The sequence below is a fragment of the Culicoides brevitarsis genome, chromosome 3 (assembly GCF_036172545.1).
Source record: "Culicoides brevitarsis isolate CSIRO-B50_1 chromosome 3, AGI_CSIRO_Cbre_v1, whole genome shotgun sequence".
Taxonomy (NCBI): Eukaryota; Metazoa; Arthropoda; class Insecta; order Diptera; family Ceratopogonidae; genus Culicoides; species Culicoides brevitarsis.
Window position 1 is genome coordinate 2,775,828 of NC_087087.1, and position 21,090 is coordinate 2,796,917.

At 27.0% G+C, this 21,090-nt stretch overlaps 6 protein-coding genes across 7 annotated transcripts; 4 read left to right on the top strand and 2 right to left on the bottom strand.

Moving 5' to 3' along the window:
* Nucleotides 1-80: 80 nt before the first annotated feature.
* Nucleotides 81-11,929, top strand: LOC134833442 (uncharacterized). Of its 2 annotated transcripts, XM_063847758.1 has the most exons (7): nucleotides 81-169; nucleotides 287-525; nucleotides 583-795; nucleotides 1,509-1,948; nucleotides 2,292-2,522; nucleotides 3,213-3,917; nucleotides 11,126-11,929. In XM_063847758.1, the coding sequence occupies exons 5-7, from the start codon at nucleotides 2,345-2,347 to the stop codon at nucleotides 11,878-11,880; spliced, it is 1,638 nt and encodes a 545-aa protein (XP_063703828.1). In that variant the 5' UTR covers nucleotides 81-169; nucleotides 287-525; nucleotides 583-795; nucleotides 1,509-1,948; nucleotides 2,292-2,344; the 3' UTR covers nucleotides 11,881-11,929. The 2 variants fall into 2 exon arrangements, with proteins under 2 accessions (XP_063703828.1, XP_063703827.1); XM_063847757.1 differs by lacking the exon at nucleotides 81-169 and having other exon boundaries at nucleotides 222-525.
* A 965-nt stretch (nucleotides 11,930-12,894) lies between these two features.
* On the top strand, nucleotides 12,895-13,424 carry LOC134833104 (uncharacterized). Its single transcript, XM_063847301.1, has 2 exons — nucleotides 12,895-13,063; nucleotides 13,125-13,424. Exons 1-2 carry the CDS (start codon nucleotides 12,995-12,997, stop codon nucleotides 13,422-13,424), a joined length of 369 nt encoding a protein of 122 aa, XP_063703371.1. The 5' UTR covers nucleotides 12,895-12,994.
* LOC134833103 (26S proteasome regulatory subunit 4) lies at nucleotides 13,421-15,069 on the bottom strand. The gene is made up of 2 exons (XM_063847300.1): nucleotides 14,949-15,069; nucleotides 13,421-14,803 (listed from the first exon to the last, which is right to left on the bottom strand). Exons 1-2 carry the CDS (start codon nucleotides 14,949-14,951, stop codon nucleotides 13,487-13,489), a joined length of 1,320 nt encoding a protein of 439 aa, XP_063703370.1. The 5' UTR covers nucleotides 14,952-15,069; the 3' UTR covers nucleotides 13,421-13,486.
* On the top strand, nucleotides 15,042-17,394 carry LOC134833606 (DNA-directed RNA polymerase III subunit RPC6). The gene is made up of 2 exons (XM_063847979.1): nucleotides 15,042-15,545; nucleotides 16,850-17,394. Exons 1-2 carry the CDS (start codon nucleotides 15,042-15,044, stop codon nucleotides 17,339-17,341), a joined length of 996 nt encoding a protein of 331 aa, XP_063704049.1. The 3' UTR covers nucleotides 17,342-17,394.
* A 933-nt stretch (nucleotides 17,395-18,327) lies between these two features.
* Nucleotides 18,328-19,364, bottom strand: LOC134833615 (mitochondrial GTPase 1). The gene has a single exon (XM_063847992.1). It carries the CDS (start codon nucleotides 19,309-19,311, stop codon nucleotides 18,358-18,360), a length of 954 nt encoding a protein of 317 aa, XP_063704062.1. The 5' UTR covers nucleotides 19,312-19,364; the 3' UTR covers nucleotides 18,328-18,357.
* Nucleotides 19,365-19,444: 80 nt separating this feature from the next.
* Nucleotides 19,445-20,253, top strand: LOC134833616 (plasminogen receptor (KT)). Its single transcript, XM_063847993.1, has 2 exons — nucleotides 19,445-19,686; nucleotides 19,749-20,253. Exons 1-2 carry the CDS (start codon nucleotides 19,603-19,605, stop codon nucleotides 20,118-20,120), a joined length of 456 nt encoding a protein of 151 aa, XP_063704063.1. The 5' UTR covers nucleotides 19,445-19,602; the 3' UTR covers nucleotides 20,121-20,253.
* Nucleotides 20,254-21,090: the final 837 nt, after the last annotated feature.

Here is a 21,090-nt window from a genome sequence, read left to right on the forward strand (position 1 = left end):
TTTTGCCGTTAAAAAATTCAATAACACAGAAAATTTGTTGTCTCGTGTTGAAACATCCAAAAAATGAACTGATAACAAACAAAAACACACAAAAATTTTAAAATCTGACTAATATTGAAAGACGATAATTTTTGTACGTATCCTATCAACACAAAATCAGGTTCAAAAGGTGAATCATCGTAGTCTCCTCTGTATGGAGAGTCAAAAATTTGATGATAACAATTTCTTCGTGCGTTCCTCTTTCCATTCATCATCATTCTTTATCGCATCTCTCTCCGTTTTTAAGAATATTCTGCAGTGATAATTTGTTCGTTCAAGAATACAGAAGGCACAAGTTCTTCAAATTGTTTTTAAATTAAATTTAATAAAAAAAAATGGCATTGCCGAGAGTTTGTTGTTGCTGCATCGATCTCGAAATTGGATGTTTTATCTTGAGCGTTTTGTCAATCGTGGGTCATGCATCGATTTTTATCGATACGTATTTGGGATATGATCACAGTCCGGAGTCCTTGACGCCGCATGATGGTAAGTTTGATGAAATTCCAAATTTTTTAATTATTTTTTAAAGAAATTAATTTTTAGCTGATCAAATTCTCGATGGAACAATTATTATGTGGCGAATAATTGGAGTTTTAATAATTTTAACTCTCATTTTGGGCGTCGCAATGAGAAATTTGGACCTTATGAAGACTTATTTCGTGATTGGAGGATTGGAATTGTTTCCGTCAATTGCAAGGAATGTTTACGTTTTCTACATTGATCCGTTTTATGGAATTAAATTGATGGTTATTAATGGTAAGACACAGAAAAAATTTTTTTTTATATAATTTCTCATATAATATTTAAAAAAAATAATTAATAATAAATAAAAATTTAATTATAAATGTTAAATTAAATAATTAACATAAAAAATAATTAAACAAAAAAAAATAAATGAAAAAAGAAATAAATAAATTAAAAAATAGTTAAAATTAACAAAAGGTTCTTTTATTTTTTTAATTTTTTTTTTTAAATTAAAATAAAAAAAATATATATTTTCTTATAATGGTATGAAAACTTTTAAGGAGTTTTTTTTTCGATTTTAATTTTAAATAAAAATTGTTATTTTTTTAATTTTTTTAAAATATTTTTCATACCATTATTATAAGAAAATATAATTTTTTTTTATTTTAATTTAAAAAAAAAATTAAATTGTACCTTTTGTTAATTTTTACTATTTTTTAATTTATTTATTTTTTTTTCATTTAATGTTTTTGTTTAATTATTTTTTATATTAATTATTTAATTTAACATTTATAATTAAATTTTTATTTATTTATTTTTAATTTCATTAATTATTTTTTTTATTTAACTTTATTTTTTGTTTTAAAATAATTAATATTAAATTTTTACAAAATTAAATTTTAAATTTTTTTAAAATATTTTTTTTTAAATTTATTTTTCATTATTTTAAAGTTTATTTTTCTTATTTAAAATTAAAATTTTTTAAATTTATTTTTTTTTTTTAGCAATCAGCATCTATTTATGGATAATTGCTTACACAATCTACCGAAACTTTAAAACGCAACAGATCAAATCGCATGACAGACTGTTTGAAGTTGATCCCGAAACGATGCATCTCCGCACGGAAAATCATCACAAAATAATTCGAGTCTAAAATTTGCTGCTTATCATATTGTTTACAAATATACGTTTTTTGTGCATCGTGATTTTGTATTAAACTGTACAAAAAGGGTCAATCATCGTCATTTACTCACTATTATCATCGCACAGAGAGATAGTTTCAACATAATTTCCAGATTTTTGTGATTATTATTAGTTTTAAACAGCAAGTTATGGCAAGCAAGCGTGTTTTTTGTCGCGCAAAATACGTTAATAAAGTTAAGTTTAAACAATTTTGAAGAAATTTTGGAATAAAAAAGTATTAATTTTGTCACGAAAAATTTTGGTGAGTATTTAATGGATTAAATTTTAAAGGAAAAATTAAAATAAATTCTCAAAAAATATTTACCTAATTTTTTTTTATTAAATTTCTCTTTTAATTTAATTTAATTTTAATTTTTCAAAAAAAAAAAAAAATATTTTTATAAAAACGCAACGAAACGCAAATTTCAAATTTATACCTTTATGACTTTCAGTTTAAAAAATTCACGTCACACTTTTTTGGCTTCTTTGATGTAAACACAACTGGGCAGTACTTTTAACATTTTTATATAGAAAAAAATTCCCTCTGAATACCTTCCTGTTCGTTTATTAAAAAAAATTCATTTTTTCTTTCAAAACTATTTCAGTCTTCATTCGTTGCTGCACTTGAAACGTCGATTTCGTCTCATTTTCCGTAAAAATGTCTGAAGAGGATTTTCTTTTGGGATCTGATGAAGAAGAAGAAGCTCCGAGGCACTCACAGCAAAATTTTCAACATGGATCAAAAACTTTGTCACTGTTCTTCGCGAGCCTTTGTGTCATCGATCTCTTCGGCGTATTTCCCATTGTCGCATTGCCGAGAAGCATTATTCTGTGCGGTACGTAATTCGATACACTTTCAACAGTTTTGTCATTTTTTCTTCAGGTTTTGTCGGATTTCAAATTAATTTGGGAAATAATTTGGTGTATTTTTTTGGAAAAAATGTGAAAAAACTGAAAAAGTATTAAAAAAATGAGAAAAATAACAAATTTTATTAAAAAAGCTAAAAAAAAAGTGTAAAAAAAAATTAAAAAAATTAATAGATAAATATTTATTAAAGAATAAAATTAAAATTTAATATAAAAAAATTAATAAAATTTAAATTTCATAAATAATAAAAATTAATTTAAAAATAAATAAAAAATAAAAGTGAAAAAATTTAAAAAAAAAAATAAATAAAATAAAATAAATAAAAAATATTAAAGTTTATTAAAATTTTATAATTAAAAATAAAATTTAAACTTAAAGATTTTGAAAAATAAATAAATTAATTAAATAAATAAAAAAATCAACTATAAATGAAAATTAAAAAAAAAAAAATTAATTAAAAAATATTAAAATTATTTAAAATAAAAAAAAAGTTATTAAAATTTTCATAAAAATTAAAAAAAAAAAATTAAAGTTAAAAAAAAAATAAAATTTTAAAAAATTTAAATCAAATTAAATTTTCTCAATATAAATTTAAAGATTAAATTAAAATCTGTTCATTTACCAAAAATTTTTCATTTTTTTTTTTTAATTTTTTCAGGTCTTTACGGCGTCCCTCTCGTTCTCTTCGTGATAACGATGCAAATTTACACAGCTGTCATTCTCGGGCGTTGTTGGGTAATTGCTGAACGTCTCAAGCCTTCCATCAACAACCAAAATCGCTACCCATATGCTGCAATAGCTGAACTAACTTTCGGCAAAAAGATGAGTTATCTCGTGACAATTTTGCTCGATGTCACTGTTTTTGGCGGCGGAATCCCAAATTTGCTCGTCGCTTCGCAAAATTTGGAATTACTTGGCTCTCGAATCACACACGGCGCGTTTAAATTTTCCTTCTGCTATTGGTTGATCATCATCGGATGCTTGTTGTGTCCCCTTATGTGGCTCGGATCGCCGAAAAATATGAAAATTTTGGCTTCAGTGAGTGTCACGGTTTGTTCCTCCGTTGCTGTGCTCACGTGGTTGTCAATTTTTGATGACACAAATATCGTCGATAACACGAGCGATGATTTGTGGGTCGGAGGAAATGTGACGAATAATGCAACGGATATTTGGGAGGAGGAAATTGTGAGGGAATATGAACCGTTTGCGGGTTTGAGCATGGATCCGCCGCCGGCGATTAATTTGTTGAAGGCTTACGGGATTATTGCGTTTCAGTTTGATATTCATCCGATGCTGTTGACGATTCAGGTTGACATGAAGGAGAAACGGAAGATTGGGAAAGCTGTTTGTTACGGGATTTTAAGTGAGTTTTTTAATTGAAGTTTTTAAATTTGTTTAAAAATTAAGAAAATCATCTTCAGAATGCATATTTATTAACTTTTAGCTTTGAAACCCATCAAAAATTGGTTGAAAATTGACTTGAGAAAAAAGTACGATTTTTGCTCCTCATATGATAAAATCGTACTTTTTTTTATTTCATCAAAAATCGATCAGATAGCAATGGAAATCGACTTTAGAATGAATATTTATTAACTTTTAGCTTTGAAACCCATCAAAAGTTGGTTGAAAATTGACTTGAGAAAAAAGTACGATTTTTGCTCCTCATATGATAAAATCGTACTTTTTTTTATTTCATCAAAAATCGATCAGATAGCAATGGAAATCGACTTTAGAATGAATATTTATTAACTTTTAGCTTTGAAACCCATCAAAAGTTGGTTGAAAATTGACTTGAGAAAAAAGTACGATTTTTGCTCCTCATATGATAAAATCGTACTTTTTTTTATTTCATCAAAAATCGATCAGATAGCAATGGAAATCGACTTTAGAATGAATATTTATTAACTTTTAGCTTTGAAACCCATCAAAAGTTGGTTGAAAATTGACTTGAGAAAAAAGTACGATTTTTGCTCCTCATATGATAAAATCGTACTTTTTTTTATTTCATCAAAAATCGATCAGATAGCAATGGAAATCGACTTTAGAATGAATATTTATTAACTTTTAGCTTTGAAACCCATCAAAAGTTGGTTGAAAATTGACTTGAGAAAAAAGTACGATTTTTGCTCCTCATATGATAAAATCGTACTTTTTTTTATTTCATCAAAAATCGATCAGATAGCAATGGAAATCGACTTTAGAATGAATATTTATTAACTTTTAGCTTTGAAACCCATCAAAAGTTGGTTGAAAATTGACTTGAGAAAAAAGTACGATTTTTGCTCCTCATATGATAAAATCGTACTTTTTTTTATTTCATCAAAAATCGATCAGATAGCAATGGAAATCTTGAGAAAAAACTTCAGATAGCAATGGAAATGACTTTAGAATGAATATTTATTAACTTTTAGCTTTGAAACCCATCAAAAGTTGGTTGAAAATTGACTTGAGAAAAAAGTACGATTTTTGCTCCTCATATGATAAAATCGTACTTTTTTTTATTTCATCAAAAATCGATCAGATAGCAATGGAAATCGACTTTAGAATGAATATTTATTAACTTTTAGCTTTGAAACCCATCAAAAGTTGGTTGAAAATTGACTTGAGAAAAAAGTACGATTTTTGCTCCTCATATGATAAAATCGTACTTTTTTTTATTTCATCAAAAATCGATCAGATAGCAATGGAAATCGACTTTAGAATGAATATTTATTAACTTTTAGCTTTGAAACCCATCAAAAGTTGGTTGAAAATTGACTTGAGAAAAAAGTACGATTTTTGCTCCTCATATGATAAAATCGTACTTTTTTTTATTTCATCAAAAATCGATCAGATAGCAATGGAAATCGACTTTAGAATGAATATTTATTAACTTTTAGCTTTGAAACCCATCAAAAGTTGGTTGAAAATTGACTTGAGAAAAAAGTACGATTTTTGCTCCTCATATGATAAAATCGTACTTTTTTTTATTTCATCAAAAATCGATCAGATAGCAATGGAAATCGACTTTAGAATGAATATTTATTAACTTTTAGCTTTGAAACCCATCAAAAGTTGGTTGAAAATTGACTTGAGAAAAAAGTACGATTTTTGCTCCTCATATGATAAAATCGTACTTTTTTTTATTTCATCAAAAATCGATCAGATAGCAATGGAAATCGACTTTAGAATGAATATTTATTAACTTTTAGCTTTGAAACCCATCAAAAGTTGGTTGAAAATTGACTTGAGAAAAAAGTACGATTTTTGCTCCTCATATGATAAAATCGTACTTTTTTTTATTTCATCAAAAATCGATCAGATAGCAATGGAAATCGACTTTAGAATGAATATTTATTAACTTTTAGCTTTGAAACCCATCAAAAGTTGGTTGAAAATTGACTTGAGAAAAAAGTACGATTTTTGCTCCTCATATGATAAAATCGTACTTTTTTTTATTTCATCAAAAATCGATCAGATAGCAATGGAAATCGACTTTAGAATGAATATTTATTAACTTTTAGCTTTGAAACCCATCAAAAGTTGGTTGAAAATTGACTTGAGAAAAAAGTACGATTTTTGCTCCTCATATGATAAAATCGTACTTTTTTTTATTTCATCAAAAATCGATCAGATAGCAATGGAAATCGACTTTAGAATGAATATTTATTAACTTTTAGCTTTGAAACCCATCAAAAGTTGGTTGAAAATTGACTTGAGAAAAAAGTACGATTTTTGCTCCTCATATGATAAAATCGTACTTTTTTTTATTTCATCAAAAATCGATCAGATAGCAATGGAAATCGACTTTAGAATGAATATTTATTAACTTTTAGCTTTGAAACCCATCAAAAGTTGGTTGAAAATTGACTTGAGAAAAAAGTACGATTTTTGCTCCTCATATGATAAAATCGTACTTTTTTTTATTTCATCAAAAATCGATCAGATAGCAATGGAAATCGACTTTAGAATGAATATTTATTAACTTTTAGCTTTGAAACCCATCAAAAGTTGGTTGAAAATTGACTTGAGAAAAAAGTACGATTTTTGCTCCTCATATGATAAAATCGTACTTTTTTTTATTTCATCAAAAATCGATCAGATAGCAATGGAAATCGACTTTAGAATGAATATTTATTAAATTTTAGCTTTGAAACCCATCAAAAGTTGGTTGAAAATTGACTTGAGAAAAAAGTACGATTTTTGCTCCTCATATGATAAAATCGTACTTTTTTTTATTTCATCAAAAATCGATCAGATAGCAATGGAAATCGACTTTAGAATGAATATTTATTAACTTTTAGCTTTGAAACCCATCAAAAGTTGGTTGAAAATTGACTTGAGAAAAAAAGTACGATTTTTGCTCCTCATATGATAAAATCGTACTTTTTTTTATTTCATCAAAAATCGATCAGATAGCAATGGAAATCGACTTTAGAATGAATATTTATTAAATTTTAGCTTTGAAACCCATCAAAAGTTGGTTGAAAATTGACTTGAGAAAAAAGTACGATTTTTGCTCCTCATATGATAAAATCGTACTTTTTTTTATTTCATCAAAAATCGATCAGATAGCAATGGAAATCGACTTTAGAATGAATATTTATTAACTTTTAGCTTTGAAACCCATCAAAAGTTGGTTGAAAATTGACTTGAGAAAAAAGTACGATTTTTGCTCCTCATATGATAAAATCGTACTTTTTTTTATTTCATCAAAAATCGATCAGATAGCAATGGAAATCGACTTTAGAATGAATATTTATTAACTTTTAGCTTTGAAACCCATCAAAAGTTGGTTGAAAATTGACTTGAGAAAAAAAGTACGATTTTTGCTCCTCATATGATAAAATCGTACTTTTTTTTATTTCATCAAAAATCGATCAGATAGCAATGGAAATCGACTTTAGAATGAATATTTATTAACTTTTAGCTTTGAAACCCATCAAAAGTTGGTTGAAAATTGACTTGAGAAAAAAGTACGATTTTTGCTCCTCATATGATAAAATCGTACTTTTTTTTATTTCATCAAAAATCGATCAGATAGCAATGGAAATCGACTTTAGAATGAATATTTATTAAATTTTAGCTTTGAAACCCATCAAAAGTTGGTTGAAAATTGACTTGAGAAAAAAGTACGATTTTTGCTCCTCATATGATAAAATCGTACTTTTTTTTATTTCATCAAAAATCGATCAGATAGCAATGGAAATCGACTTTAGAATGAATATTTATTAAATTTTAGCTTTGAAACCCATCAAAAGTTGGTTGAAAATTGACTTGAGAAAAAAGTACGATTTTTGCTCCTCATATGATAAAATCGTACTTTTTTTTATTTCATCAAAAATCGATCAGATAGCAATGGAAATCAACTTTAGAATGAATATTTATTAACTTTTAGCTTTGAAACCCATCAAAAGTTGGTTGAAAATTGACTTTAGAAAAAAGTACGATTTTTGCTCCTCATATGATAAAATCGTACTTTTTTTTATTTCATCAAAAATCGATCAGATAGCAATGGAAATCGACTTTAGAATGAATATTTATTAACTTTTAGCTTTGAAACCCATCAAAAGTTGGTTGAAAATTGACTTGAGAAAAAAGTACGATTTTTGCTCCTCATATGATAAAATCGTACTTTTTTTTATTTCATCAAAAATCGATCAGATAGCAATGGAAATCGACTTTAGAATGAATATTTATTAACTTTTAGCTTTGAAACCCATCAAAAGTTGGTTGAAAATTGACTTGAGAAAAAAGTACGATTTTTGCTCCTCATATGATAAAATCGTACTTTTTTTTATTTCATCAAAAATCGATCAGATAGCAATGGAAATCGACTTTAGAATGCATATTTATTTAATTTTAGCTTTGAAACCCATCAAAAGTTGGTTGAAAATTGACTTGAGAAAAAAGTACGATTTTTGCTCCTCATATGATAAAATCGTACTTTTTTTTATTTCATCAAAAATCGATCAGATAGCAATGGAAATCGACTTTAGAATGAATATTTATTAACTTTTAGCTTTGAAACCCATCAAAAGTTGGTTGAAAATTGACTTGAGAAAAAAGTACGATTTTTGCTCCTCATATGATAAAATCGTACTTTTTTTTATTTCATCAAAAATCGATCAGATAGCAATGGAAATCGACTTTAGAATGAATATTTATTAACTTTTAGCTTTGAAACCCATCAAAAGTTGGTTGAAAATTGACTTGAGAAAAAAGTACGATTTTTGCTCCTCATATGATAAAATCGTACTTTTTTTTATTTCATCAAAAATCGATCAGATAGCAATGGAAATCGACTTTAGAATGAATATTTATTAACTTTTAGCTTTGAAACCCATCAAAAGTTGGTTGAAAATTGACTTGAGAAAAAAGTACGATTTTTGCTCCTCATATGATAAAATCGTACTTTTTTTTATTTCATCAAAAATCGATCAGATAGCAATGGAAATCGACTTTAGAATGAATATTTATTAACTTTTAGCTTTGAAACCCATCAAAAGTTGGTTGAAAATTGACTTGAGAAAAAAGTACGATTTTTGCTCCTCATATGATAAAATCGTACTTTTTTTTATTTCATCAAAAATCGATCAGATAGCAATGGAAATCGACTTTAGAATGAATATTTATTAACTTTTAGCTTTGAAACCCATCAAAAGTTGGTTGAAAATTGACTTGAGAAAAAAGTACGATTTTTGCTCCTCATATGATAAAATCGTACTTTTTTTTATTTCATCAAAAATCGATCAGATAGCAATGGAAATCGACTTTAGAATGAATATTTATTAACTTTTAGCTTTGAAACCCATCAAAAGTTGGTTGAAAATTGACTTGAGAAAAAAAGTACGATTTTTGCTCCTCATATGATAAAATCGTACTTTTTTTTATTTCATCAAAAATCGATCAGATAGCAATGGAAATCGACTTTAGAATGAATATTTATTAACTTTTAGCTTTGAAACCCATCAAAAGTTGGTTGAAAATTGACTTGAGAAAAAAGTACGATTTTTGCTCCTCATATGATAAAATCGTACTTTTTTTTATTTCATCAAAAATCGATCAGATAGCAATGGAAATCGACTTTAGAATGAATATTTATTAACTTTTAGCTTTGAAACCCATCAAAAGTTGGTTGAAAATTGACTTGAGAAAAAAGTACGATTTTTGCTCCTCATATGATAAAATCGTACTTTTTTTTATTTCATCAAAAATCGATCAGATAGCAATGGAAATCGACTTTAGAATGAATATTTATTAAATTTTAGCTTTGAAACCCATCAAAAGTTGGTTGAAAATTGACTTGAGAAAAAAAGTACGATTTTTGCTCCTCATATGATAAAATCGTACTTTTTTTTATTTCATCAAAAATCGATCAGATAGCAATGGAAATCGACTTTAGAATGAATATTTATTAACTTTTAGCTTTGAAACCCATCAAAAGTTGGTTGAAAATTGACTTGAGAAAAAAGTACGATTTTTGCTCCTCATATGATAAAATCGTACTTTTTTTTATTTCATCAAAAATCGATCAGATAGCAATGGAAATCGACTTTAGAATGAATATTTATTAAATTTTAGCTTTGAAACCCATCAAAAGTTGGTTGAAAATTGACTTGAGAAAAAAGTACGATTTTTGCTCCTCATATGATAAAATCGTACTTTTTTTTATTTCATCAAAAATCGATCAGATAGCAATGGAAATCGACTTTAGAATGAATATTTATTAACTTTTAGCTTTGAAACCCATCAAAAGTTGGTTGAAAATTGACTTGAGAAAAAAGTACGATTTTTGCTCCTCATATGATAAAATCGTACTTTTTTTTATTTCATCAAAAATCGATCAGATAGCAATGGAAATCGACTTTAGAATGAATATTTATTAACTTTTAGCTTTGAAACCCATCAAAAGTTGGTTGAAAATTGACTTGAGAAAAAAGTACGATTTTTGCTCCTCATATGATAAAATCGTACTTTTTTTTATTTCATCAAAAATCGATCAGATAGCAATGGAAATCGACTTTAGAATGAATATTTATTAACTTTTAGCTTTGAAACCCATCAAAAGTTGGTTGAAAATTGACTTGAGAAAAAAGTACGATTTTTGCTCCTCATATGATAAAATCGTACTTTTTTTTATTTCATCAAAAATCGATCAGATAGCAATGGAAATCGACTTTAGAATGAATATTTATTAACTTTTAGCTTTGAAACCCATCAAAAGTTGGTTGAAAATTGACTTGAGAAAAAAGTACGATTTTTGCTCCTCATATGATAAAATCGTACTTTTTTTTATTTCATCAAAAATCGATCAGATAGCAATGGAAATCAACTTTAGAATGAATATTTATTAACTTTTAGCTTTGAAACCCATCAAAAAAAAAATTTGTTTTTAAATTTTAATTTTTTTTTGCATTTTATTTATTTAATTGTTTGAAATTATTTTAAAAAAATTTTTAAGAAATCTTTTCTCATTAAATTTTTTAAATTAAAAAAATTTTTTTTTTACGAATTTAAGTTGAATTATTTTCTTAAATATTTTTTTTAATTAATTTTTTTTTCTAATATTTTTTTCTAATTTTCTTTCAGCAACTTGCTTCCTTTCCGCGATGACAACCCTTCTCGCATCCTATCGTTACGGAATTTTCACAACAGCGAACGTTCTCGAGTCACTTCCTCGCAGTTGGGATCTCTATCTCATCATTCTTCTCGTCACGTTGCAACTTTGTCTCAGTTCAGCAGTTGGAAGTTCAGCTCTTTTTCAACACATCGAAGATCTTCTCGGCGCTTCACGTGATTTTTCCTTTAAAAGATGCGTAATTCGTTCAGCGCTCGTTGCTTTAGCTGTCATTTTGGGCGAACTTTTGCCGCGATTTGATGTCGTAATGGGACTCATTGGCGGAACTCTCACAGGCCCGCTAATTTTCATCCTTCCGCCGTTATTTTACACGAAAATCCTCAAGATGGAACGCGAATTTGACGAAGAACGAGCCACAGTGCGAGAATTAAGAGACGTTTCAGCTTCAACGGATGACGAGCAAGTCTTTAAACGAGTTCAGAAAGAAGTCAAAGAGAAATATTCGGGATATGGCGCAATAATGTCAGTTGTTCCTGAAATGAGTGTCGAGGAAAATTCAAGTGTTTGGAAATCGAGTTGCCACGCATTTTATAATGTGCTGAAGAGTGATTGTTTGTTGTCGATTGCGGTGATATTTTTTGGACTCATTGCGACTTTTACAAGTACTTATTTTAATGTTTTTGATGGATTGGATAATTTTGATCAGATTTGGTCTCCGTGCATTTTGAATATTACCGATGCACTTTCGAACTTAAGTAATTTGTAATTTTTTCCTATTTATTGAAATTTTTTGTACGAATAAAATTTAATTATTTATATGATTTGCAAAAAAAAAAATGTTTTTTTAATTTAAAAAAAAAAAAACATTAAAAAGATATTTTTGAATGTTTTTAAACTTATTGAAATTTTAGCAAATTATTAATAAATTAATATTATTTTTTATTAAAATTAATTATTTTTTTTTTTTATTTTAATTTTTTTTATTAATTTTTTTTAATTATTTTAATTTTCAAATTATTTTTTTTTAATACCATATGTTCAATTTTTTTTTCAATTTTCTTTAAAAAAAATTATTAAAGTATTAATAAAATTTTTTAAATAATTTAAATTAAAAATTTTAAATTACAATTTATTTTTTTTTTTGAAAAATGTAGATTTTTTTTCTAAATTTCTTATTAAAACAAATAATTAAAAAAATATTTAAAATCAAATTCTTAAAATCTTTCAGGTTTTCGAAAAATTTTCAAAAATTCAGATTTTAAAAATTTCTTAAAAAACATTTTTAAATTATTAATTTTTATAAATAATTTTTTTTTTCAAATTATTAAAATATTTTTGAAATCCTTCAGATTTTGAAAAAAAAAATCTTAAATTTCATGTTTTCCAAAATTTTATAAAATCTTTAATTTATATATTTTTTTAAAATGTTTTTTTTTTATTTATGAAAAAAAAATCAAATTTTGAAAGATACTCAAAAATTAAAATTTTTAATAATTTTTTTAAAATCAAATTTTTTCAATTTTTCTGAAACATCTTCTCATTTTCGATTATTTGTTTCTAAATTATTTTAAATAAAATTATTTTTTTTTAAATTTTTTTTAAAAATTGTTTTTTAATTTTTTTTTAATTTTTTATATAAAATTTGAAGCCCTAATTTTTTATGAAATTAAAAAAAAAATCACAAAAACTATTAAAAAAAATTCATAATTTCTTTAAAAAAATATCATAAATACCGTTATTTTGAGGTTAATTTTCAAACGTCAAAATAAGTGACAAGCAAAATAAAAACATAAACAAAAACCGAATTTCATCATAATTCTTCAATTTTTTATCCATTCCATACAAAAATTAATGATTTTAAATCAAAACTCGTAAAAATCATGGAAGAAAGTGACGAAGACGAATCAATTCTCAGCGGATTCAAAAAAGTTCAAGATAAAAGTTCAGTTGTAAGTTCATCCAAAACATTTTTTAAACAAATATTTTCAATTTTTTATGTTTTTTTCACAGGATGGATTCGCCGAAGGACTTTCCGATGGTCGAGATGCTGTTTTCCAACAAGGATTTGACGCTGGATTCGAAGATGCTTTCAAATTTGCTTTCATTTTGGGACAATACAAAGCCCTAAAAGGACCTATTTCCTTAGAAAACACGTCGCGAGGCGAATGTTTAACATGCCTCGATGCGAATTTAGTTAAACTTGACTTAAAAATCCTTCGGGAGAAACAAATTTCAAAAAATACTGAGAGAATTTCTCAATTAAAGACCGATTTTGGGGAGATTTCATACGAAAACGAAACAAAAAATTAATTTTAATTTTTTTTTTATTTTTTTTTAAGTTTCAAATCGAGGAAAATACAAAAAAAAAATATTTAAAGATACAATCCCTCGGGAGTTCCTTCCTTCTTTCGGTACAAAACGCTTTCCTTGCTCTTCTTAAAGTCCTCGTTCGTGACTTTCATGCGTCGTTCGCGCAACGCCATCAAGCCAGCTTCCGTGCAAATTGCCTTAATATCGGCACCCGACAAATCATCCTTCGTCATAATCAATTCGGACAAATTTACGTCCTCAGCCAGGGTCATTCGCGCCGTGTGAATGTTAAAAATACGCCGTTTTGTCTTCTCATCGGGCAAGGGGAACTCGATTTTACGATCGATACGTCCGGGACGAATCAACGCCGGATCCAAGGTTTCAATGCGATTCGTTGCCATAATTACTTTGACATCGCCGCGCGAATCAAAGCCATCCAACTGATTCAAAAGCTCCAACATTGTTCGTTGAATTTCACGTTCGCCGCCGGAATTGGAGTCATAACGTTTCGTACCGACCGCATCGATTTCATCAATGAAGACAATTGACGGGGCATGTTCCTCAGCGACGCGGAAAAGTTCACGAACGAGTTTTGGACCATCGCCCAAGTATTTTTGGATGAGCTCCGAACCGACAACACGCAAAAAAGTCGCCGAAGTTTGATTGGCAACAGCTTTTGCGAGTAAAGTTTTGCCCGTTCCCGGTGCTCCATACAAAATTACGCCCTTCGGAGGTTTGATTCCCATCTCCTCGTAGTACTCCGGATGCGTCAGAGGCAATTCGACAGACTCTTTGATCTCTTGGATTTGCGTATCGAGCCCTCCGATGTCGGCATAAGTCTCTTGCGGAGCTTTTTCCAACTTCATAACCGTCACCATGGGGTCTGTGTCGTCACTTAAGACCCCAACGACGGCATGAACTTTGTGATTTAGCAACACGGAGCATCCGGGCTCGAGTTGATCTTTATCCACGAACGACAAAATGCTCACATAATGCTCCGAACCGACCGAAGTTGAGACAATGGCGTGATTATCGTCGATAATTTCCTCCAAATTGCCCACAGACATGGGAGTTCCGCGCAAATCGTCGACTTTTGAACGTTCTTCTTCGTTTTTCTCCTCTTGTGGCTTCAAACGTTCCTGATTTCGGATGAATTCCTCTTCCATTAGCAGGAAATCCTTGATCCGCTCGAGCTTGAGTAACTTTAAGCGACATCTTGTGTGTGGCGTGACTTGCGGAAGTTTCATCGCGGCATCGGGACCCTTTGCCTTGCGCTTTTTCTTGCCGACGCGCGTCGGGATTGGAGGCTCATACTTCTTTTTCTTGTCTTTGTCGTCTTTTTTGTCGCCGCTTCCGCCAGCTCCCGATTGATTTTGACCCTGAAACGGTAAAAAATTGAAGTTATCAACAACAAAGGAAAATTTTTGATGAAATTTTATCAAAAATTATAATTTTTTTACTTTTTTTTATACAATTTCTTAAAAAATGAAGAAAAAACTTTAATTAATTGATTTCAAAACTCACCATTTTCGATTATTTCACTTAAAAATCGGGACTTTTTAATATTTTGTGTTCAACTTTCCTCGAATTCTTGATTTTTGCGAGTCATCGGCGAACATGACACTTCAAAACGTCAAAATCCTTCGTACCGCAAGAAATGTCAAACCAAAAAGTCACAATAAAAAAATGACTGAACCTGAGGTAAAATCCGAGTCTGATGGCGTTGCCGTTTCCGCAGCTTGTGTGAGGATCACAGCCCTGTCAGCGACGAAAACGAGCAGCGGAGGTCTCACGAATGAAGATTTAAATGCGGAATTGAGTGACATTCCTGTCGCCATTCGGTTGCAGGCGATCAACAAATTGCTCCAAGCCGGCACAATTGAGCTGCTGCAAAAGGGAAAAAGTCTCATTTATCGCATCAAAGAGTCGGGCAAAAGTACGGCGCCGGGCGATATTGACAATGAGGAAAAGGTTATTTATCAGATAATTGAGGAGGGCGGCAATAAGGGGATTTGGATTCGGGATATCAGGACAAAAAGTAACCTTATTATGACACAGTTGAATAAGATTTTGAAGAATTTGGAGAATAAGAAGTTGATCAAGGCGGTTAAGAGTGTTAATGTGAGTTGAATTTTTTTTTTAAATTAATTTTTTTTAATTTAATTTTTTTTTTATTTAATTTTTTTAAATATAATTTTTCTTTAAATCTTCAATTTTTTATTTTTAAAAAATTATTTAACAAAATATAAAAAATCTTTAAAAAGTGTTGATTTTTTTTTTTAATAAATACATAAATAAAATTAAATATTAAATTTTTAAAAATTCATAAAAATTAATTTAAAAAAATAATAAAAAATTATTTTAAAAAATTCTGAAAAAAAATAATAAAATGAAAAATAAAAAAAATTATTTATGCAAATCAGAATCTTGAATCAAAAAATAATAAAAATTTTTAAATAAATATTATTAAAAATTAAGCAAATTTTAAAAAATGAGATGATTTCCGAAAATGAATAAAAAAATGTTAAAAAATTATTTAAAAGAAATTTTATTTTTTCAAAATTTATTTCAAATTTAATTTTACTTTTTTTTCGAAATTCATCAAAAAATTAAAAGAAAATTCATAAAATATTTAATATAAAAATGTAAAAAAATATAATAAAATTTTTAATTTTAAAAATTTATTTTTTATTGAATTTTTGAAAAAATAATTAATTTTTAAATAAAACAAATTTATTTAATTTTTTCTGAATTTTCGATTTAAAAAAAAATATTTAAAAACTTAATTCAAGTTTTTATAAAATTATTAAAAAAAATATAAAAAAAACTGTTAATTTTTTTATAAATAAAATTAAATATTAAAATTTCAAAAATTCATAAAAATTAATAAAAAATAATTTTAAAAAATTTTGAAAAAAATAATTAAAAAAATTATTCATAAAAATTAATTGAAATCCATTTAAATTATAAAAAATATAGAAATAAAAAATTAATGAAAAAAAGTTAAAAATAACAAAAAAATAATTTTATTAATTTATAAAAATATTTTAATTTTTGAATTTTAATTTTAAATACCTAACTGAAAATAAAAATTAAACTATTAAAAGTTCATTAAAAAAAATAAAAATTAAATTTGAAAAATTAATTAAAAAATTTATTTATAAAAATTATTAGAAAACCATCAGAAATTCTTTAAAAAAATTAAAAATTAAGAAAAAATATTGAAAATAATTATGGAAATTTAATTTGACTTGATTGATAATTCGTGAAAAAATATAAAATTAAAATAAGTAAAAAATTTAAATATTTAATCAATAAGTTTTAATTTTTTTATGAATTTAAAAAAAATTAAAAAAAAAAATGATTTTTAGAAAAAAAATTTAAATTTTTTTTTGAAACTAATAAAAATTTCTTCTATTTTTCAGGCAAGCAAGAAAAAAGTCTACATGTTGTACAATCTCGAGCCCGATCGTTCTGTAAGCGGAGGCGCATGGTATCAAGATCAAGATTTCGAAGCAGAATTTGTCGACGTTCTGAACCAACAATGCCTGCGTTTTCTCCAAATGCGTCGCGATCAAGCAAATAAAATGGATGAGGGTCCTTTAGCAGCTCACGCAATGTCTTGTTGTTCCGTCGCTCAAGTTCACAAATTCATCAGCGAACTTGGAATCAGTAAAATTGCCCTCGATGCCGAAGATTTAGAAACAATTCTCAAAACTGTCTTTTACGATGGGAAAGCAGAGAGGATTTTACAGAGTGATGGCACGTATTTGTACAAAGCCGTGAATCACGCAATCGAACCAACGGGACTCGTTCAAATGCCCTGCGGAATTTGCCCAGTTGTGAAAAATTGCTCGGATTGCGGATCGATAACGGCAAAAACGTGTCTTTATATGAATGAATGGTTGGAAATATAAAATTAAATTTTTGTATTACAAAAAAATAAAAAAAAAAAATAAAATTAAAAAATAATTTAATACAAAAAAAAGTTTTTAAATAAAAAAATTAAAAGAAAATTTTAATACGAATTTTTTTTTAATTAAAAAAAAAAAAAAAAATTTGAAAAATATTTTTTTTAAATCAATTTTAATTTTTTTTTGTAAAAAATATATTTTTAAAAGTTGATTAAAAAAATTTTATTAAAAAAAAATAATTTAGATTAAAAAAAAAAATAAAGTATTTTGGAAAAATATTTCTAAAAATTAAATTAAAAAATGATTAAAAATTATTTTTAAATAAAAAAATTAAAAATTTAAATAAAAAAACTAAACATATAAAAAATATCTCTACATAAAAGAATATTAAAATTCGCACAAATTTTATATATATTTTTAAAAATTTTTTAATTATTAATTGAATTCAATTAATTAATTTTTTAAAAATTATTTTAAAAATGAAAATTTATTTTTTATTTAAAATTTTTTTTTCTAAAATTTAATTTTTTAAGTATTTTTAGTTTGTTTCAATGAATTTGTAATTTGAAAAAATAATAATAATTTTTTTAATATGAAAAAAATTTAAATTAAAAAAAAATATAAAATTTAAAAAAAAATTAATTAATTAAAAAACATTTTAAAAATTAAAATGAAAAATTATTTTTTTTTCTTGAAAATTTAAATTAAAAAAAAAATAAAAAAAATCAAACAGACATAGGTATTAAAAAATATTTTGCACTTGAATTTTGAAAAAAATAGATTCTCGCAATTTTAATATTTTTTGATTTTTTTTTAAATTAAAAATTAATTATTTAATTTAATTTTAAAAATAAAGTAAAAAAATAATTTTGATTTTTTTAAATTCAATTTCAAATTTTTAGCTTTTTTTAATGAATTTATTTTTTTTAAATTAAATTTTAATTCCAATTAAAAAAAAATTTTTTTTTCGCAAAAAAAGAAACAAATGGTTAAAATTCTAAAACTAACTATTTTTTTTATTAACTTTGCACTAACAAATTCTCATCAAGAAAAATTCTCCCTAAAACTCCCGTTCGAAACTGCTTCAACATAAATTGCGCCGCAACTTTCGTATTCGGTCTAAGAACAAATCCCGCTTTTTCCGCCGATCTAACTTTTTGGTATTTCTCATGTTTTCGACACCACGCAACAAGACACTCCGTAATGTCATCCGTTGGCGCCTCAAGATTCATCAACTCGACATAATCGAAATTCTGCACCAAATTGAGTCGAAAAAGCAAATAATCCGCAATTAATTCGTCGCCAACGAGATGATCTTGGGTACAGGCACACAACGCGAGCTTCAATCCTTGTTCCGTATCCGAAATACTCGGCATCAAAATCCCCGGCGTATCGAGCAAATAAACTTTTGGCGTTTCGGAGATCTTAATTTTGTTCAAAACGCTTCTTGTGATGCCCGCAACAGCTCCGACAGCAGCCGCCCCCGTTTTTTTCAGATGGCGATTCCTTAAAACGTTAATTAAACTACTTTTGCCGACATTCGGCACTCCAATTATCATAATATTAAAGTCTTTTTCGTTGCTTCTGTTGAATCTGTCACTCTCGCTAATCAATTTCGTGGCCAACGGCAGCAATCTTTTAATTCCTTCGCACTTTTGGTCTCGACAATTCGTGAAAAGAACGTCATTCAAGCCGTCTTCTTGCTGAATTTGCCTCGAAATTGCCCGAAAATGTCGATTTTCGATCAAATCCTTCTTGTTGAAGACCATTATGTGAGGTTTTACGCCGCGAATTGTGTATTTGAACTCTTCATTGCGCCCGCTGAACGGAATTCGGGCGTCATGGACTTCGATTATGCAATCTACTTGTTTGAGCTTTTGCTGCATGACCTTCAGACTGCGTCCCATGTGCCCCGGAAACCAAGTAAGAACGTTTTTCGGCACATTTTGGAATTTTGTGCGAAATTGCTGCATTTCAAATGTGTGAGAATGTTTTGACTTTTGTTGCGGTACGAGCGGTTTTTGACATTTCTCGAGCGAAAATCGTCCAAAAAGGCATTTTACGTCGATGGAATGGGAAAAATACGCTCAAGTTGCGGAAATTTCTGACGTCATTCCGTTCGAAACAACAAAATATTATCAATAAAGTGCTGTTTTGCGTAGAACTTCTGTGGAAAAAAATTTTTTTAGACGAAATTTTATTAGATATTTAACACTAACCTTAATTAAGATCAATTTAGACGACCTTTGACGACACTCGCAGCAATGGGTTCGATTTTTTCATCGCCAAGTTTCCATGAAACATTCCGCAAGAACCAAGAATATATCTCCGAAATGAATCGAATTAAGGTAAAAAATTAATTTTTCATAAAAAACTTAAAATCTAATAAAAATCTTGAAAAATCTTTCAGATGGAACGCTGGATTCAGATGCACTACATGATAAAACAGCGAGAAATGGCAAAAGAAATTGCGAAAAATCGTGAACTTTTCTTCTGGCTCTCGGCTTTTTATGGCGTCACAACTACAGGTCTCATTTCACGGTTTCGTCGCTTGAAAAGACCCGCAATTCTCGCTCCTCTTATCCCGATGAGCTTCGTTCTCGGGTATTATGCGGATTTGGCGTACGGAACAAAGGTGCATCGAATTAATGCCGAAGCTGAAATGATTATGAATCATGAAGAGGAGTTGCTTGAATGGCCCAGCGGAATACCGACAGTGTCGGAAATTGATCAGGCACGTATCGAAACTGACGAACGGGTCTTTTTGCATCCGCAGAATTAGAAAAAAAATGCCTAAAATGGTAGAAAATCAATACGGGATAATCATGATTTCACAATATTTACACAAGCGTTTGATAGTAGAATAGGAAAAGTGCAAGATTTTTAAGTTAAGGGAGTCGAAAAAAAATTTTGATGGTTGAAAAATTTACAAAAATTATTTTAAAAAATTTTTTAAGTAAAATTTTTAAAAAATCTCATTTCAAAGATTTTTTTTTACTTGAAAAAATTTAAAAAAAATATTTTTTTTTACATTTTTTAAGTAAAATATTTGAAAAATCTCATTTTATAGATTTTTTAAATTTTTTTTGCTTAAAAAATTTTTTTAAAAATATTTTTTTTATATTTTAAAGCAAAATATTCAAAAAAAAAACAAACTTTTAAATTTTTTTTTTTAAATTGTGAAAAATTTTTTTTTTTAAAAAAATTCATTTAAAATTTTTTTTTCAAAGTTGAAAATTATTTTATTTGAAAAATTGTTAAAAAAATAATTTTTATTGAAAATTTTTGATAATTATCAAAAATTTAATATCGACTTTTCTTAAGCAAAAACTCATTAGTTGATAAGAACTAAATTAACTCGCTCTCTTGCTGTCTTTCCACATTTTTTGATTAAAATATTTGTCTTTCTTGTTAAAAAAAATATTTCAAAGAATTCGAGACAAATCACGAAAGTATTCTAGTCCATTCCGTCAACACAAAAAAAAATAATTTTTTTAAAAATGTTATTGCATTTTAATTTAATAAAAAATAGATTTAAATTTAATTTTTAGAATATTTACCAAAAATAAAAAAAAAAATATTAATTTTAGGCTTAAAATATGAAAATTTTGAATTACTTATTTTATTTTGGGTTATTTTTTTAAAAACGAAAAATAGCTTTAAAAAAATTTTATAATTTTTTAAAAAATTATTTTTTTTAATAATTATTTTAAAAATATACGATGAATTTTTAAGGATATGAAAAAATATAC

What these genes read in the sequence shown, in the direction of transcription:
- LOC134833606 (XM_063847979.1), top strand. Translation starts at nt 15,042, where the DNA reads ATGACACTTCAAAACGTCAAAATCCTTCGTACCGCAAGAAATGTCAAA. An exon ending in AGGCGGTTAAGAGTGTTAAT is followed by an intron (nt 15,546 to 16,849) that starts GTGAGTTGAATT and finishes TCTATTTTTCAG; the next exon opens with GCAAGCAAGAAAAAAGTCTA.
- LOC134833615 (XM_063847992.1), bottom strand. Translation starts at nt 19,311, where the DNA reads ATGCAGCAATTTCGCACAAAATTCCAAAATGTGCCGAAAAACGTTCTT.
- LOC134833104 (XM_063847301.1), top strand. Translation starts at nt 12,995, where the DNA reads ATGGAAGAAAGTGACGAAGACGAATCAATTCTCAGCGGATTCAAAAAA. An exon ending in TTCAAGATAAAAGTTCAGTT is followed by an intron (nt 13,064 to 13,124) that starts GTAAGTTCATCC and finishes TTTTTTTCACAG; the next exon opens with GATGGATTCGCCGAAGGACT.
- LOC134833442 (XM_063847758.1), top strand. Translation starts at nt 2,345, where the DNA reads ATGTCTGAAGAGGATTTTCTTTTGGGATCTGATGAAGAAGAAGAAGCT. An exon ending in GAGAAGCATTATTCTGTGCG is followed by an intron (nt 2,523 to 3,212) that starts GTACGTAATTCG and finishes TAATTTTTTCAG; the next exon opens with GTCTTTACGGCGTCCCTCTC. An exon ending in TGTTTGTTACGGGATTTTAA is followed by an intron (nt 3,918 to 11,125) that starts GTGAGTTTTTTA and finishes ATTTTCTTTCAG; the next exon opens with CAACTTGCTTCCTTTCCGCG.
- LOC134833616 (XM_063847993.1), top strand. Translation starts at nt 19,603, where the DNA reads ATGGGTTCGATTTTTTCATCGCCAAGTTTCCATGAAACATTCCGCAAG. An exon ending in CCGAAATGAATCGAATTAAG is followed by an intron (nt 19,687 to 19,748) that starts GTAAAAAATTAA and finishes AAAATCTTTCAG; the next exon opens with ATGGAACGCTGGATTCAGAT.